Source organism: Lobosporangium transversale (genome assembly GCF_002105155.1).
Source record: "Lobosporangium transversale strain NRRL 3116 chromosome Unknown BCR41scaffold_10, whole genome shotgun sequence".
NCBI lineage: Eukaryota > Fungi > Mortierellomycota > Mortierellomycetes > Mortierellales > Mortierellaceae > Lobosporangium > Lobosporangium transversale.
The window spans coordinates 325,191-342,593 of record NW_019028988.1 but is presented as its reverse complement, the minus strand read 5'-3'; the positions used below and the strand labels follow the sequence as shown (position 1 = coordinate 342,593).

The 17,403-nt window shown below is 42.4% G+C and overlaps 5 protein-coding genes across 5 annotated transcripts; 3 read left to right on the top strand and 2 right to left on the bottom strand.

Moving 5' to 3' along the window:
• Positions 1-29: 29 nt before the first annotated feature.
• BCR41DRAFT_292917 (hypothetical protein) lies at positions 30-218 on the bottom strand (the record flags this gene model as incomplete). The annotated part of the gene is made up of 1 exon (XM_022020377.1): positions 30-218. A coding segment is annotated over one exon (189 nt), but the record flags the coding sequence as incomplete, so codon positions are not given.
• A 5,768-nt stretch (positions 219-5,986) lies between these two features.
• Positions 5,987-9,259, top strand: BCR41DRAFT_349626 (hypothetical protein). The gene is made up of 6 exons (XM_022023499.1): positions 5,987-6,379; positions 6,478-6,848; positions 6,981-7,423; positions 7,527-8,119; positions 8,198-8,346; positions 8,424-9,259. The coding sequence occupies exons 1-6, from the start codon at positions 6,073-6,075 to the stop codon at positions 9,111-9,113; spliced, it is 2,553 nt and encodes an 850-aa protein (XP_021883312.1). The 5' UTR covers positions 5,987-6,072; the 3' UTR covers positions 9,114-9,259.
• Positions 9,260-10,040: 781 nt separating this feature from the next.
• BCR41DRAFT_394333 (hypothetical protein) lies at positions 10,041-11,828 on the top strand (the record flags this gene model as incomplete). Its single annotated transcript, XM_022028637.1, has 6 exons — positions 10,041-10,341; positions 10,729-10,863; positions 10,980-11,172; positions 11,235-11,370; positions 11,455-11,497; positions 11,608-11,828. 6 exons carry the CDS (start codon positions 10,041-10,043, stop codon positions 11,826-11,828), a joined length of 1,029 nt encoding a protein of 342 aa, XP_021883311.1.
• Positions 11,829-11,943: 115 nt separating this feature from the next.
• BCR41DRAFT_394332 (hypothetical protein) lies at positions 11,944-12,390 on the bottom strand (the record flags this gene model as incomplete). Its single annotated transcript, XM_022028636.1, has 2 exons — positions 11,944-12,024; positions 12,199-12,390. The coding sequence occupies 2 exons, from the start codon at positions 12,388-12,390 to the stop codon at positions 11,944-11,946; spliced, it is 273 nt and encodes a 90-aa protein (XP_021883310.1).
• A 2,736-nt stretch (positions 12,391-15,126) lies between these two features.
• On the top strand, positions 15,127-15,653 carry BCR41DRAFT_349621 (hypothetical protein). The gene has a single exon (XM_022023498.1). It carries the CDS (start codon positions 15,254-15,256, stop codon positions 15,542-15,544), a length of 291 nt encoding a protein of 96 aa, XP_021883309.1. The 5' UTR covers positions 15,127-15,253; the 3' UTR covers positions 15,545-15,653.
• The last annotated feature ends 1,750 nt before the right edge of the window (positions 15,654-17,403 follow it).

The window sequence follows — 17,403 nt, the reverse complement described above, 5'->3', positions numbered from 1 at the left end:
TGAGAGCTTATCTCCATCATACGGTAGTAATCCGCAGGTGTACCATTGTGCTTACGAGAATGCTCCAAAAGCGAGTCCGATCGTGCAAACTTCTTTCCACAGCCATCAACATTGCACACGAAAGGCTTTTCACCAGTATGGGTGCGCATATGGCGAATGACTTGATGATGCTTGTGAAAGGGCTTTTGCTTCACGACGCAATTTTCCCACTCGCAAGTATATTGGGACTATTAAAAAAGAAATTTCGACGTCATTAATACATTGATTCGAGCTGTAAACCATCAAACAAACAATAAAAAAAAAATTGTTCAATTACCTTGCCCAAGCCAATATGGTGCTCTTCCACGTGGCTTACAAGCCAGTCAAGTGCATTGAATACTTGGTTACAATTCTTCCACAGACAGGTCCATGTGCTTTGCGTGGTTCCATTAGATGGTGGTGATGGTTGCCGAGGAATTGCTATTGGGACAATGGAACGAATACTAGGTGCAACCAATGCACTAGGAGCTGCCTCTGCTTCTTCATAAGGTGAGAATCCTGTATCGGAATCACCTTCTGTTAAATCCACAGAGAGTCTACGCTTCTTACGGTCGGCAGAGGCTAGATCCATGCGAGACATGATGGAATCTTCGGGGTTGGTGCCATTTTTCTTGGTGAGCTGAGCATCGAGCTGATAACAGACATCCTTGAGATCCTTATAGTTTGCACTACGGAGCTCATACTTGGCCTGCAAGTCAGAGTATTCCCTACGTGCCCTTTCCAATTCTGAAGCAGTAATCGAAAATTTGTATTCGAGATCTGTATTGATACGCTGTAGGTTCTCAATTTTTTGGCAAAGGAACCCATTCTTTTGAATGAGGGTAGAAAGTTGTCCGGTTAACGAGCTCTCGATTTCTGATTTGTAAGGATGAAGAAGAAAATAGAGCGCACAAGCTTGATGAGATATTTATGGTTTTTTTTTTAAAAAAAAAAAAAAAAAAAAAAAAAAAAAAAAGCTATAAACATCATTAATCCCTTATTGTTGAAAACTCACCTCTGAATTGGCGAGAATGTGCGTCCCAAAACCGAGCGAGCATTGTCTGCAGCTCTGAAACGGAGCTGATCTCTTGTGCTGTATTGTTGTTAATATCGCGGACTTCGCGGATCTCACCGCGTATCTCGCCACGTGGTTCTCCGCGCATTTCGCTGCGCATCTCTTTCATGGTCTAACTGTGTGTGAGAGTAAATGAAACTGGAAACAGATAAGATAAATAATTAATCGGCTGTGCTTCGGGAAGGTGGGGTGCAGTGAGCACCTCTTTTTCTTAAAAAAAAAAAATCTGGAATTGGGAGACCGGAAATCCGAATAAGTAAATGTCTTCAAACCCAGCTGGGTATATGAGATGATGTGCCAATATGAGCTACACAAAGGTATAAAAAAAATATTTGATCATAGATGTGGTTGTTGTGGTGTCACCAAACAAGGAAAGCCATCAGAAATAGCCAGACTGGTTCTAGTGATTGAATGACTGTGCTGAAAAAAAAAAAAAAAAAAAAAAAAAAAAAGATCGATGGCGCCGAGGGGTTAGGTGGACCAACTCCCGCTCTGTCTCCAGAAGTACCATAACCAACAGAGCACACACGCGCACAGAAATGACATTGGCCAAATGCTTGCTCCCAGGTTGTGTAATAGGGGAGCCCAGACCCGACTCGCACCCCATAGAAAAATAAAAGTAAAAAAAAAAAAAAATTTGTGTACGTGTGTCAGGCAGACTTGATGCCCAAGAGGATTGAAGGGGAGCTGTGGTCTAGAAGGCATATTTTGGGTTGTAGAGTAGAGTATAAAAGAAGACAAACAATATGTATAAAAAGGTGTGTGTGGCGAGGTGCATGGACAGAGGATGGGGAGGATAAACTAAGCCAACATAAAAAACAAATACCCAAAAGCCCCGATATGAGGAAAGACGGTGCCCAATGGCCAGGCAAAATGTGGCAGTGACTAGTCGCCATCCAAGCGAATGCGCCATATATTCAGCCAAGATAATTCACATACACAAGTGAATGGATTGATAATCATTGAACCCTGAAGAGAATGAATGTTTAGAACGCTTGATTGACTGTAGTCAAAATGCAAGAGGCTCGAGGTTCTACTCGCCGCTTTTTTTAAAAATAAGGGGGGAAGAACATATGGCAATAAAAAAATAATAATAATAGCAAGAAAAGAAAAGGCTGCAAATTATGCAGAGAGTTTGATGGATACCTGAATGACACTTGTTATTGGGGCTTGCTTATTTAAAGATGATAACGACAGCGCTGATAATCAAGAAGATACGGAAGAGAATAGGGGAACTGCTATTGTTGAGGATGTGTGCAGTTATAGGAGAAGCAAAGGTGGTCCGTGGCAAAACAAGATATGAGAGCGATATGGTTTAGACGACAAGTTTTTGTGTGAGAGACTGAAGGTGAAGTGGATGAGTAGTAAAAAAGGAAGTAAAAAGGGAAAGAATGAATGGAGAATGGAGAAGTGATGGTGAGGTGAAGCAAAGGGAAAATAAAATAAAATAACAAAATGAAAGAAGGAAGGAAGGGGGGAAAAAAAAAAAAGAAAGAAGGAAAAAAAGAAAAAATTAGACTGGATGGAGCGGTGTGATGTGATGTGATGTGGGTGGCCAGCTCCCAATGGTACTCCACCTTCTCTCCTTCTTCTTTCTTCTCCTCTTTGCTCTTCTGGCGACCTTGTTGCACTTGCTCAGATATTATAAAAAGAAAATTGTTTGTACGATATTGGCGTACAACAACGTATTTTGCCATTGAGTTTTCAATGTTTTGCTTGGTCATAAGCCCTTTTTGTTCTGTTCTCTGTTCCTTCTAAAAAAAAATGAACAGACAGAATAGGGGGGGTACCACTCCAGATGGCAAGACAGCAAAGGCAACAACGTTACGTCTATAGCTGGACTGAAATGTGATCAATACATGAACGAATGTAGTCGCTCCAAGTTTTTTTTTTTTTTGCGTTGATGTAAATCATATTCAACATCCAGCATGCGCCATCACGCCGTGGATGTTTTCTTCCCACTCTGGAGGCCCATTGGGCCAGCTGAGCTTGTTTTTGTTTGTTTTGTTTTTTGATGGATTAGACTAGTTAGGGTAGAAGTGACTAAGAGGTTTTTTTTATACCGGATAATAAATAAAAATTAGTTATTGAATAAGCATCTAAAAGAAGGGCTCCACATTTATCCACATAATTTTATGTTTATTCCTCTACGAATCTGCAACCCTGAAGCATCAGGATGGAGATGTTCTTCAACGACACAAAAGGTAGGAGCTCAAGAATTTTTTTTTTTTTTTTTTTTTTTTTTTTTTGGAATACCATTCAAAGCCCCAAGTAAACCATACTGTAATGTGTATGTAGGATTTGAAGGATATACTTTGCTTTTCGTTGTTTGGATTGAGAGCGGGGTCTCGACACAACTCAATATAACAAGCCCTTTTTTTTTTTTTTTTCTGTTCGACCCATCCGCGCGTAATAGACCACAGTACAAGTTGAGTGGGTCAAAAAGAAAGGCAGGGGTTACCTTTCAGCTTGGACAGTTTGTATCACATCTCCCTTTGTAGGATTTATCCATTGCATTCATTTCATTAGTAACCTTGTCATCATCAATATTATCACCATCTTGATCATCACCTTCACCCTATTCTGCCCCAGATGCCGCTGTCTTCAATAAACTACATATTCAGCTTCATAATTCATTTCTTTTATTACCCGATACCCCGCCTCTCTTTTCAAATATTATTTGTAGACCACCTCCGAGCCTCTTACTAACAAGCATAGCGAATCATCTTCTGTTTGAACTGCTTACTATAGCTCGCTATCCATGTCTCCAAACAGATGCATCATTAAATTACACCGCGGACTTTTTTTTTTTTTTTTTTTTACAGCTCGCACAAGCGCGCCACAATGGGTGAAGGATGACTGTGGTGATTACAAAACTTTACATTGCATCCAGAGGCTGGATGTCGATCGGTTTTATTTCATTATATTCATTATATTTGCAACAGTGCTAACAGTGTGAGAGATGGTGAGATGGAGTTGTAAGGCTCAAAATAAACAAAAAAAAAAAAAAAAAAAAAAAAGATTTGGGGACCCGGACGGCCCCACCTCACAGCAACCCATTAAATCCGGTCGCTCTCGACTGTAAGGAGTATCTGAAATTTATTTTTTTATTTTTTTTACTTACTTTTAAGGAAACTAAAGAATAGGCCGAGATTATTGTGAAAAGCTCGCTCACTTGGATTCTATTAATGCTATTGATTTGAGTCCCGACACTGACATCTTGCCCTTTGAAATGAATATGTATGTCGCGCCGTGTTTAATTTTGAATGCTGAAAGAATACTCCACATAAACGCAGTATTAACAGAGATCTTGGGGCCATAGAAGGGCACAATCAATGATGGTTCCAATAGTGCGAGCCCAAATGAGCATATGTACTACTATCAATGTGTAGAAGGTGCCACTTGATGACTAAACTGAAAATCATCCTCCGCGGGAAGAAAGTAAAGGAGATCCTAGGAGACCACACAGGACAAGCCAAAAAAAGAATGCTGACAGAGTATTCGTAAGGTATAATTGGTTCCTTATTGATAACTCTCGGTGCTTTACTAAGTTTACTAAGAGATAGAAAGGTAGAATTTAATACAATTATGTAACACTAATCCCATTAAGATGGGTATGCCCCACTTCGAGCTGATGATCGATATTATTTCTAGCATGCATTTCTACACGTTTTGGCGGTGATTTTTTTTTTAAGCGCCGAAATTTTTTAAATGTGTACGAATCAGAAGTGAAATTGCAATATTTTTGATCTGGTGCATTCAATCTGAATAAGCTGGCGATCACTTCAAAAATGTACCTGATGTCCATCACCTAGTTGATGCTGAAGAGAATAACTTTTTCTTTAGTACAGCAGCTGTGTTCTTGGAAGGACGGCATGCAGCCAATTAGCAAAAGTGGTTATCTCACGACCATCTTTACCACAACAGAGTTGATGTCTCTGGCTTGCGAGAACCTGAAAGCTTTGCTTTGAATATCGAGCTCTTATTGGACGAGCAAGGAAAAGAAAGTAAATAGAGTAGAAGCGGGATCCTTTTAAATATCCTGTTTTGGCTAATTCGGTAATTTGGATATGGCTAACATTGTTTACAAAGAACAGTAATTATTCTTTGTGGCAAAGTAAGGTTTCTGCCATTTTACAATAGAAGAACATTAATAAAGTCAGATTAAGCGCATGCTTAGTACTTATCCTTCATGCTCATTTCAAGAATGTTGATATGACCTTAAACACATTAAATGGTAAAGAATATAAACACATTTTCCTAGCTTATCTCATCAGCTGTCAATTTGCTTGATAAGGAATGGCATGCCATACGCCCGGATTTGGCGTTCAAGGACACCACGCGCAACATCTAATAATAATATCGAATACCTAAACCATTGTGAGCAGAGAGTTGTCTCATAGTACGAACAGTATTTTTTCAATATGAGATGTATTGTTTAAAAGCGAGTGAACAATGGTCATACACAACAGCACGCGCTGTGATGAGAACATTCTCTAACTAGGAGTTAGAGAATGAGGCCCCAGGACTACAGAGAAGCAACGCTTTTATGAAAGAGTAACGCATGATACAATGGGACTTATTTATATTGTCATTATTACTTTGCCTGTTTAGGACATACAACTGCTTTCTGTAAGCATTGCGTGGATAGAGATAGATGAAATCGTTGTGACGGAACCTTGCGATTTCATCCATAAAGGACAATAGGGAAGAGTAGATGTCATGTACTTAGAAATGAATCCGCAAGATATCACTTTATAAGCTATTTTACATTTCGTTATGACAGCCAGCGCATGGAGACAATACCAATAACCTGAAACAAAACATTAAAGAGCAGTGGAAACGGACCGACTATCATGCCCTGACTGCTCACGAATTTTTATGCGCGAAAGCCCCAATTACAAATATTTAATGTACGCGACTTGAATCAAGTTGATATTCTACACATGTGATCTTGAAACGCTGAACTCCCATTCACAATGCCACCCAAGAAAACAGCATCAACGGCGGCGGGATCCAAGCCCAACAAAAAGCAGAAACTCAATGACTCGCCCTCAACTGATTCTAGTGGTGGTGACAGAATCTTGAGCAAGGAAGAAGAAGAGGAAATGAGCTCTGCTCTGATTGCTCAGCTGTTGGCACAAGAGGGTAGTGGTGATCATGGATACTATGCAGAATACAATAACGACACCAACTATGGCTTTTTTGAGGATGGGGACTATTCTGATGACGATGATGATTATCGAAACGACTACAACTACAGGCCAAAGTCCAAGAGCAAACGCAGTATGTCTCAAAGTCCTCGCGCTCGCCATACACGCGTCGAATACTTCAGGTGAAATAAGAGTTAACTTTTTTATTTTTATTTTTAATGATAACAATAGCAAAAAAAAAGGCCAAACAGCCGCCTCCACCGCCACCTCCAAAGCCAGTGCTTAAAATAAACGCCTCTAAAGTAGCAGAGACAACCATCAGTACAGTTACCCCTGAGACAGCAACGATTGCTATCACTACAGCGGTGGAGTCTTCTAAAATTAATAGTGTAGCTAGTGACCGAGTCACGGAATCATCACCAACCAAAGATGAGTCCACCGCCACACCAGTAGCCCCTGCCTCATCTCCATCCCCAATAATGTCCAAAGTTGTGAAAAAGACTAAAGAGGCAGCTCCAGGATTGAACACCGGAATGTACACAGAAAAAGAAGAAAGGGCATTCGTGGAAGCTCTCGAGATCTTTGGACGTAATTGGCGCGCTGTAAGTCCATAGAACGCCGTTCTCACCTTGGTTATATCAAAAATTCAGTTCCCAGGAGCTTCACCAAAGAATATAAAACCTGACAGTTCTCTCCGCTTTTTTTATTATTATTAACATTATCACAAAATATAGGTAGAGGAGCATGTAGCAACACGCGATGCCAATTCTATCAGAAGTCATGCTCAGAAGCACTTTATCAAGTTATTCAGGGACAACATACCCCTGCCAGCCAAGGTGCTGGAGTCAGGACCTGGATATACTCTTTCTGGAAATGACCTTGATCCATATTCATCAGCTGCTCGTCCTTACTTGTCTCAACGGCTACTCGATGATCCTTCTCTGCTTCCTGCACAAGGTGGTACTATTTTCACTCCGCAATCGGGGGCTACTGCGAAAGCGGAAAAAGCCATAGCCAAGGAAAAAAAAGCGGCCGAAATAGCTCAAGAGAGGCAGAAGGAGAAGGAAAGAAAGGAGAAGGAGAAGGGAAAGGAGAAGGAGAAGGAGAAGGAGAAGGAAAAAGAGAAGGACAAAGATAGCATGAAGGAAGCTGTAAAAGAACTTAAAGAATTGAAAATGTAAGTATTATCATGGATTCCTCTTTTTTTTATTTTATTTTTTTTTAGTTTTTAATACGCGCAGTGGACTGATAATACGGAACTTGCTTCTTTGGCGTACCAGTCGAAAGCATACAAAGCCTATCAAGGAACGGGCTGATAGCCCTCCAACCGAGCCGGTCTACACAGGGCGCACAGATTACTCGAAGGCCAGACTCCGCAGTACGAAGGAGCGTCCCTCTATCAACTTTCGTCAAATGGCTAGCGATCTTGATCCTCTCACCATGGTCAAGTGTGAGCCCTTTTGTGGGCAGCCCAACTCTGGCGTGCAAGGGTGCCAACCATTTGCTATTAAGGTCCAGTCCAATGTCCTTTTGGGCATGGATTTCCATGCCCACCTCATGACCACTGAGATCATTGGGTTCCTTGCAGGTGACTGGGATCGAGAGACTAGAACTATCCACATCAAAGCCATCTTCCCCTGCCGATCCCTCCAAACAGGACAAAACCATGTCAACGTGGAGATGGACCCTACTTCTGAGTTTGAGGTTCGTCAAGAGATCGAAAAACGAAATATGAGGATTGTTGGTTGGTACCACTCGCATCCAACATTCACCCCAGATCCATCCTTGGTCGATATTGAGAACCAGACGAGTTATCAAAGCCTGTTTAAAGATGAATCAATGAACGAGGAACCATTTGTAGGAGCTATTGTTGGTAAGTTAAGGGGGAAAAATCGAGACATCAATCCCTTAATCAACTGATGCTCTGACGCTATACTCCTTTGCCATGTAGGCCCGTATGATGAACGACTGCCTGGGTTATCTTCGGTCATCAATTGGTTCTACATCAGTCAGTCTGCTCAAGAACGTGGCCATCCAAAGCGGCTGCTTTATGATCTAATTGAGGACACAGAGTTACCTGCGGAAGAAGCAGATCTATGGGTATGCAGTTGGTGTCTACAACTAGTGTTCTCTATTACCCTGGTTAATAACTCACAGTAAATGCATAAACTCCTTAGATAAAACTTTTTGATGAATACAGAGACTCACCTGAGCGAACAAACTTCAAAGAACAGTGGCGCCAAGACGAATCGGAGACCAAACTTCAGAAGATGCTTGTCTCGCTTGGAAGGCGGATGCCTTGGTTGAGAAACAACCTCCTGAAGGGCAAAGAAAGCTTAGATGGCTCGGAGAGTAGAGATGCTGTGGATATTGTGGATAACATCGAAGGCATTGAGGGAGACAAGTTCAAAGATGAAGTGGCTAATGAGACGAGCGAAAACAGCGCGGAAAGCAAGAAGGATACTTCTGAGGCGGCAGCTGGGGAGCAAGCTACCATTATTCCTGAGCCTAATACCTCCGTAGAAATGGCCTCGACAACCCAGCCGGTAGAGCAGATTGCCACGGTTTCTACCATTTCAGACGTGATTGAGGAAGGATTGGGAAGAAAAGGAGGGGAAATAAAGGATGAATCTGAGAAAGACCCCTCCATGGAGGGAATTGAACCGTCAGGACAAGACTCACTTGATGCAACCATGTGCAGTGACGTCAGTCAAGAACATGGTCATGTTCTGGAGAGGAGTCTGAGTAATACTAGTAGTGCGTCCAGTAACAGTCGGCTATTTATTGGTTTGGGCGCTCTAATCAACGATCCCTTTTTGATTCGCGTGGAGCAAGAGCTGGCAGCATGGGAGCCTGTGGCAAGCTAAGTTCTCTTTTTCTTCCCCCTATTTTGGACACAGATATCTTACTCATTTTCGTACTGCTTTTAAATATTTTTTCCCCTCCCATTAAACCGCCCATATACTCCATGTAATACTGCGAACCTATTTTGAGAAGGAATGTATAAAACTATGCCACCATGTCATGAACATTGTAATGCTTTTAAGGTCAAAGGTCCATGTAGATAAGATCATATTAGGGTCTGTCCTGACTACTAGTTGATAAATGTTAGCTTACGTCTATGGACGGCAGGCATGTCAGAGAAGTGCAAGGTAAGGGACCTGTCTGGGCAGCAACTAAGGCGTCGTAAGGTGGGGTTCAGGGCGTTATGACTGAAGATGTGATCGCGGACATTCATGAATAAGGTCGACAAAACATCATACCATGTATATTGTCATTGATGGAACAACAAAGAAGCACATCAATTGTTTGAACAGTGTCCTCTTGTTCGTTCACATACATTTTTTCATTGTTGGGGCGCTTGTACGTCTATTAAGCTTTCTGTCTGGCCGTTCAACACGAATAGCCCCATGCCAGGAAAAAAATATCCCGCGTGCTTGGTGCCAAGTCTGAAACAGCAATGATGCACAACCTACGCATGAAAGATAGGATCTTGGTACTATGGTTATCGTTATGTTCAGCTCATGCGAGCTCTCCGAAACCAAGTTGTGATCACGACTGTTACCAAGACGCGCGGATTGTATTGATGTGTTGATATTACACATTGATATTGTAAACTGATACATACACCATATTTAAATCTTTTTCTCTCATACTGAGTTCTTATCACTCACTCACATTCTCTCTCACCGTCTACATCATCCACAGCACCTGCATCATGCACATAGCCTTTTCGTCGCCTGCTCCAACATACGTATCACCATGAGTGTGCCATTATTTCAAACTGATGCCTAATGGCTCCAACAGGCCATACAAGTCCGAGATCAGGCCCAACAGTCCCAAAGTCAGCAAAGCCAGCTAATATTAGAACCAGCACTTTTAATAGCGCCCTTCACGTGGGAAAGCAAGGCAGTGTAAAGTGTAGCGTCCTACCCAAGCAATCACTTTCTTCCATTATATTGAATCATATTTTCAAACGTACCGATATCTGGTCCTCATCCCGCGAACCTAACGCACCCTGTGTTACTGTTCAGCCCCCACCGGCGCCTCAGCATCCTAGTGGTGACCATCCTAAGGCAGCGGAGTTCCACATTGGTAAAAGAGTAGCGGCTCAACAAAAAAGGTCAAAACAAAGGTGTGACGAGGATGATGAGGAGGAAAAAAAGACATGTGAATAGTCTGTTAAACGTCTAATGAGTACATTATGAGGTACAGATTACAAGTAACCATTTGGAAAACCAAGTCGTGCATTAATCCATCAGTATATGTATTATTTACTGGCTGAATACTCATTAGCTTCGAGACAATGATAGATGCTTTTATTGGCGACCGTAAAGGGCCATAATTTCCAACATGAGAAAACCAAAGATGCTTTCGTTAAGCAACAGTTCGAAAAGGCCAAGAATGAGCTTCACCACCACAGAGCTGTCGTCACTTCAGACACAAGTGCAGCAGATACCTGTGCTAATTCCACCGATTGAGGAGCAAAACCAGGTCGTCATTTAAGGGCTTCCGAAGAATTTGCTGAAGGAGATCAGCAGGCCCCTCTCGAAGGACTGGCCTCTGAACTGAGAGTTGAGGATGGTGTAGGAGCTGAAATTGATATTTACGACATTGGTGCCATTGAGGATGAATATTATAAAGGAGGGGATGGGAAAGAAGGGCAAGGAGGGGCCAGCCAGGGAAACAATGTCCAGAAAGGGCATCCCAGGCTCGCTTGCGCTCGTTACAAGCAGTGCTGAAGGTCCTGCTCGAGTCTCCAAGCACCCAAGGCCGTGTGCACGAAAACGATGTTCGCGCAGTCGTGTTCAGAGACAGTGGGAAAGTAATCCCCTATGGCGTCACCCGGAGAGGCCTCCCTGTTAGGAGCAGATATGAAGAGCGGAAACAAAACAGGGAAACAGACTCGATGCGGCAAGGTGGCTAGTAGAGTTCCAGATGTGTGGTAAAACAACGGCCGAGGCGTAGCAGCTCGCTACTGATCATAGCAGCACTCTCAAGGCCTTGGAGCCCGAAATCAAATCCTTACGAAGAGTTGTTCGAGATATACAGCGGAAGAGAGCACAGGCCAGGGTCAAGCTCAAGAAGAATGAAGCTGGTACACTTCAAGGATTTCGAACGGCCGTACAGGACCTTCAAGCCAGGCGCAGGTTACTCATCCCGCAAGAGAAGAGACTATAGGAACAGTGAAGGTTGTCCTACTGTTAGAACAAGGTTGAGCGTGCTGTTACTGCTTCGGTCCAGGCGCCAAGTACAAGACGACACAGCGTTACTACCCGGCCTGAGCATACATTCCAACCTGGGATCGGCCTTGCGCAGAAGATAAGGCCCTCCAACTCGATGTCCCCAACCTCCTTCCAGGCGCCGGTGAGCAAGGAAATGTGGTTGCATTTTCCAGCACGGATTACGGTATTCGGACAATGAGTGAAGCTGTGCCACAGGCGCTTGACGAGATTAGAACTCAGATTAATCGGCACCATGTACCCTCTGGTAGTTACCTTTGTGCTAATGCTTCCATTGAATGCTTTGAGGATGGACTTGTATCATGGGATACTAAACTGGATATAATTGCTTCAATGTAGGTCTATCTACAGGTCTAGGCCAGCCAACGGCTTTGCTACTCTCTCGTTCTCAAAAAGTCAAAGAGATGCAATGACAGCAACCCAGGTGAGCAATGCCTCTCACACACGGAAGCTTTCAATACAATGAGAGAGAAGAATAAGAGCGGACCTCCAAGTCTGGAACGCCATGCAGGTGATTCTCAGTAGGGATATCTCGCTAACAACAGCACAAATGATCAATGACATTGGCAGGGCCCGCGCTGCGCGCAATAGTGCTCGAGAGGCATTACAGTCGTTTGAGATGTCCGTCTCCATGCTTAAGCAAAGTCGTAACCAATAACTCCGAATAGAGCGAGCATGGTCAAAACTGTGTACGACCGAATGACTATACATCCAGGGACATGCTCTCAAGGCCCATCAGACGCAGGTGTTGACTGGGGCACTTGCCATCCGCAAGTGCTGCACAAGCGGGTACATCTGCGCCACCTAGTAGCGCCATGCTAGCGACAGTCACGACGGCCGCAGCGCCCGTAGCACAGCCAATGGTATCACTTGTCGCTGGTGCACTCGGTGCAACCGCCATCATTTTGCAAACGGACCTGAGGCAGCAAGGTTCATGCACGTGAGCCAGTGTCCAAAGTCTCGACCAAGAGTTCAGTCCGTGCTTCTGATCGGGAAGCCGATACAAGTGTCGGGAGCTGTATAGGGGACATTAACAAAGGAGAGGGTAAAAGAGAGAGGAGAGCATATGCGATACTGTGCAATTGGAATGATGGATGAGTATCGATCATCGAAGACCTGTGTCTTCTGCTTTTGCCAGTAGCGACAAGCCAGGGCTCGACGAACCATATAAGGAAAGATCAAGACAGTCAATCTCCATGGTGCGGCTGAATGTAACAACTCAGATTGTCCATCTTCCCAGTACGGGTATACTGTTAAGCCTCGAGACACTCATACGGCCGCTGCAATAGCAGTAGCAGGTGTATCGGCATTACTCAACAATCAAAGATAGACACTCCCTGCTTTCACTCGTCAAGTGAATCCATCTCAAGTCGATACCACAGCGATAGTTTTGCTAACCTATTTTAATAGATAGGATAAAGCAATGTGCCTTTAGACCAATGCTTTAGCATTAACTTCATCATCTACACTGTATTCAATATATCCAATTATTCCGAATAATGTGTAATCTGCCTATATAAATCTCACCCATCATTCAATACCTAGTGCGCTTGTAAAAGAATATGACTTTCCCAAATAAACTTAAAAACAGCGAGCCATTGTCTCTTAATGTGGAGAGTTGGGACACTTACTAACGAAAAGGTAAAAAATACCAAGTAAACCTAGATAGCTAGGGCTGTTGGCTTGTAGCTAAAAACGCCATGATGGAATGAAGCGCGTAAATATCTTTCTCTTTTGCTTTTAAAGGTATGCCCTTATTGGACAGTATGAGCATTTCCTCCATTCCTTTGAAAGCCTCCCGCGCCTCCCAAATGCGCTGGTATTTTTGAAAGAGTAGAGTAGAGCAGATGGATCGCACAAATATTAGAGAGATAACCATCAAAATCTTGATCGCCAAGTTGGGCGCCATGGTTCTGACATTATCACATTTGTGAATTAAAGCGTAATACATCAGGTGGAGACTACCATCCCTTGTGTAAGAGACGTATACCACTTTTTGACCATAGATGCTCGCCTTTGAAGAATAATTCTCTGTCAAAGAGGGTATTGTGATCTTTACAAGGTGTAAAGATATTATCAGCTTCCCTGCAAATAGTGCCTGATCGATGACTGAACATTGAAGCTTGGAAAAAGAAACCATCGAGAGGAAGGTTGGTGCGCACCAAAGAAGAGGTCCCTTCGTGAGAAGACCTGTTGGAATTTTTGGTTCACCCGTTAAAGTAGACAATAAGAACATATCCAGAGTCCGATTTAAACCTATGATCACAACCATCGTAAGGCCCGCCTTCCATAATTCTCTATTCATCATATTGGCAAACCTGTTTAAATCCTCCTTAGCACTGTTCATGGTTATCCCCATAAGCACATGTGAAAGTGTCAATGTCTGGCCTAGAGTAAAGCCATACGTTTATAATGTACTATGCCCCATCACTCATTGTCAGCACAACTGGCGAGGCAGGTCATGTGGTTGGTCCATCCTCCTTCTACAATGACATTCTTAGACACAATATTCGATGTAGAATAGTAAATCCTCGGAAACAGAAAGTAGCGTTACAATATTTTTCAGGTTTGTTGTTCATTAAAATTTATTGACCGTTTTAGTGAGAGCAGCCTCATTTGCTTGGGCTTGGGCTGAAAAAACCTTATTTAACTTTTTGGTTCAACGACATCCTCATCAACGCTTTTTTTAACATTGAATCTTCATTCTCCTCTTCTCCTGTTCCTACTCTTTAATAGTTTTCTCCTTTGTCTTTGCCCTCTTCTTGCTTTTTATTTATGCTCTCCTATCTCCTCCCATACACACTCTTTTTGCCAGTTTTTGTTATCTTCGTCACCAAATTTAAAACCACTGAAACCTCGATTTCAAAGATCCTGTTATCCATATGACTCTATCTACAAAAGCGCAGGTTATCGAGCGCGATTTTCAGAATGCCAGGGCCAAAGCAAACTATGCTGCTTATCCGGAATTTGCACGTCGTTATGTCAAGCACAACAAAGACGGCGCTGGTAAATGAATCAACAGGAATGCAATGAACGCATGAAACAATTGACTTGCTCCATGCATTTTACCATTCTTGATCATATACTGGATATATTGGATATTACTGAACATTCAACACTATCCCATCCCCCTGGGCAATTAAACTATGTCTTCAACAGCGGATAAGAAAGGCAGGGGAATATCTGCAGCAAACCCATGACACCACACTGAACCATCAAGTGGATCATTATAGTGCTCAGGATCAGCCATGTGGCATAACCCCTATGCAAGTTGTTTTTGTTCAATGTGACAATCAAGTGCAATATTATCCGACTTGAAAATAGCAGGAGCCTAAGAGCAGTGTTTCATAATCTAATGTAAACTTGGCAATTGTATTTTTATAACCCATCAAAAATAGTACTGGCAAATTCGGCCTTGCTAGAGATGGCAGTTGGCGAAGCCTTAATTACGGCTCGAACGGCTCGGCACTGGACATATGCAGCTTCACTGGATGATACCCCAGAGAGGATTGCTGTGAGCCCACGTATTAAATCTGATACGATCCGGGAAGCTGTAGAGAAACTTAAGCGGGCTTTGATAAAAGGTCCTGAAGAGCAGCTGGAGGTAATATCTGGTGCTTGCTTCCGTTGCTAAATAAGCATTCGATCAAGTCAGACGTCACTGCGAAACATGGTTTTTAGATGAGTCATACCCGGACTTGCAAGCTAAACTTCCGTATTTATACTAATCATAGTATGCGGCCATCGTCCTTGCAAGAGCGGCTATGGCTACCGATGCCCCTGATCGTACTCAAAAAGCCTCCCATTACCTTCAGAACATTCAATTACCCCCAGCTAATATACCAACCGGATACAACTTTGTATTAATACTGTGTGGATTGGCTATTAAAGGCATGGTATTGGAAGAGGAGGGGAAGATTGCTGAGGCGATTTTTTCATATGACCACGTCTCTGGACTTGTCCAATCCTATCCCAATGAAAAAAGTGAAGAGTTGAATTCTTGGACAGAGCATGCGCTTTACAGGGCCAGCTTGCTTAAATTGCGCCAAGGGTAATTCGATGAAAAATGGCTGGACTGGGCTAGACTGAATTGGATTAATATGCTTGCATTGCCTATGGGGAGGATTTATTTGATCATTTTAATGCTTATATTAAGAGTGTACAGATTTTAGTATTTCAGGACTAGTATGACATACTAGTACTAGTACTAGAGTTGAGTACTAAAGTTGGAAAAATTTATTGATTTTAGTACTCCTGCGTTAGAATTAAGGAAAAATGCACCCCCCCGTCAGAATAAAATTTTGACCCCCGGTTGAGAATTCCCTTGACCCCCTCAACATTTCTCTTTCCGGAATTCTCATCCCCCCGTCAACCGCGCAATTCTTACCCCCCCCGTCAACATTCTGGAGCTGATTTTCAAAAAAAAAAAAAAAAAAAAAAAAGAGTATTACATCCTATGATTTCCACACAACTAGTACAGTATTTTAATCTTAACCTCTATTAATTGTAAAGATGGTTTAGGATCGCCAAGCGTTGACGCTGAATAATAATGCAATGTTTTTTTGTCTTTTTCTTTTAAGACTATGTTGGACGCATGTGGTGTATGTTAAGTTGCCGAGGGTTCTGAACCTGATGAATACGAATCTAGGAAGAGATCATTCATCAAGGAACTGATCCACTGATCTACTGTCATGCTTTGATGGCAAGATACAAAGTAAGAGAGGATCAATGGTGTCGAACTAAATAGCTAGTTAGATCTAGGTATAACCAAGAACAGAAAATCTTCTCTTAAAAACAGCTTCAAAATGTTGACGGGGGGGTAAGGATTCCCACAATTAAGATGGTTGACGGGGGGGTAAAGATTTACATTTTGAAAATCTTTACGGGGGGTGTACCGGAATTCTGACGGGGGGGTGCATTTTTCCTTAGTCCCCTGCGTTAGGCTCGTACCCATCCCTCTTCACTTTATAAAGGTGACAGGAAATTCCATTTCCTTTTTGAGTCACCTAAAGTGAAGGGGCTGGGAACGAGCCTACTCCTGCGTACTAATGTTGGAGAATTTAGTACTTCAGTGCATGGCTGATTTTTTTGTCACTCTTTAGATGCATGCCACGGGAAAGATGTCTAGCAAACATACAAATCCCTTTCCACAATTGCAAAGTGTTCACAAAACCTACCTGTTGTCGAATTCTTCACACATAAACAAATTGTACAAACTAACTGAGGACGGTATTAACCGAACTATTTATACTTGCTATAATGATCAGAACCAAGTAAACGTCCGAACAGACCTATCCAAAAACGAGGGAGCTTGTCGCTCTCCTTCAAATATAAATGGTTTACTTAACAAAAATCTTATAATTGAGAAGGACCAACAAAAAAGAGCAACAAGCTGCAAATAATACAAAAAACCACTTTTCTCTCCTGGTTTAAAATTAGAAATTAAGTTTGCCGCACAAAACTAATGTAAAAAAATGGACTTACAAGACTTCGACAGCTAGATTATCGCAAATAGTAAAATAGGCTATTGCTGGATGTATATCGATTATAGAAAAAATGGATGAGGTATCGGGACTAGCAGAAATCAGCCGCCTATTACATACAAAGGAAGGAAAAAATCTGTAGAAAATAATCAGTAGAAAAAAATCAGCAGAGACCATATATCAAACTATACCATCACGATGCACTATGTTCACCGTTTACTTGCCTCCACTCTTTTAGCGCATCTAGCCCCATTTACCATTTTCATTTTTTACTCCCTGCCTACAAAAATGCAAAACACCTTTCCGTCCCCTTTTTTGCTAGAGGTATGTTATCGAATCCATACAGATAAAAAGATCGTATTGACTTTAGTATCAAGTGTCCAGTATGGTATACTCGTACTGCGTACCAAATTAACGAAAGTTTAGTATAA

Coding starts and splice junctions, on each gene's coding strand:
- BCR41DRAFT_349626 (XM_022023499.1), top strand. CDS start 6,073: ATGCCACCCAAGAAAACAGCATCAACGGCGGCGGGATCCAAGCCCAAC. Junction 6,380..6,477: donor AAAGTCCAAGAGCAAACGCA/GTATGTCTCAAA, acceptor TGATAACAATAG/CAAAAAAAAAGGCCAAACAG. Junction 7,424..7,526: donor GAACTTAAAGAATTGAAAAT/GTAAGTATTATC, acceptor TTGGCGTACCAG/TCGAAAGCATACAAAGCCTA.
- BCR41DRAFT_349621 (XM_022023498.1), top strand. CDS start 15,254: ATGGCTACCGATGCCCCTGATCGTACTCAAAAAGCCTCCCATTACCTT.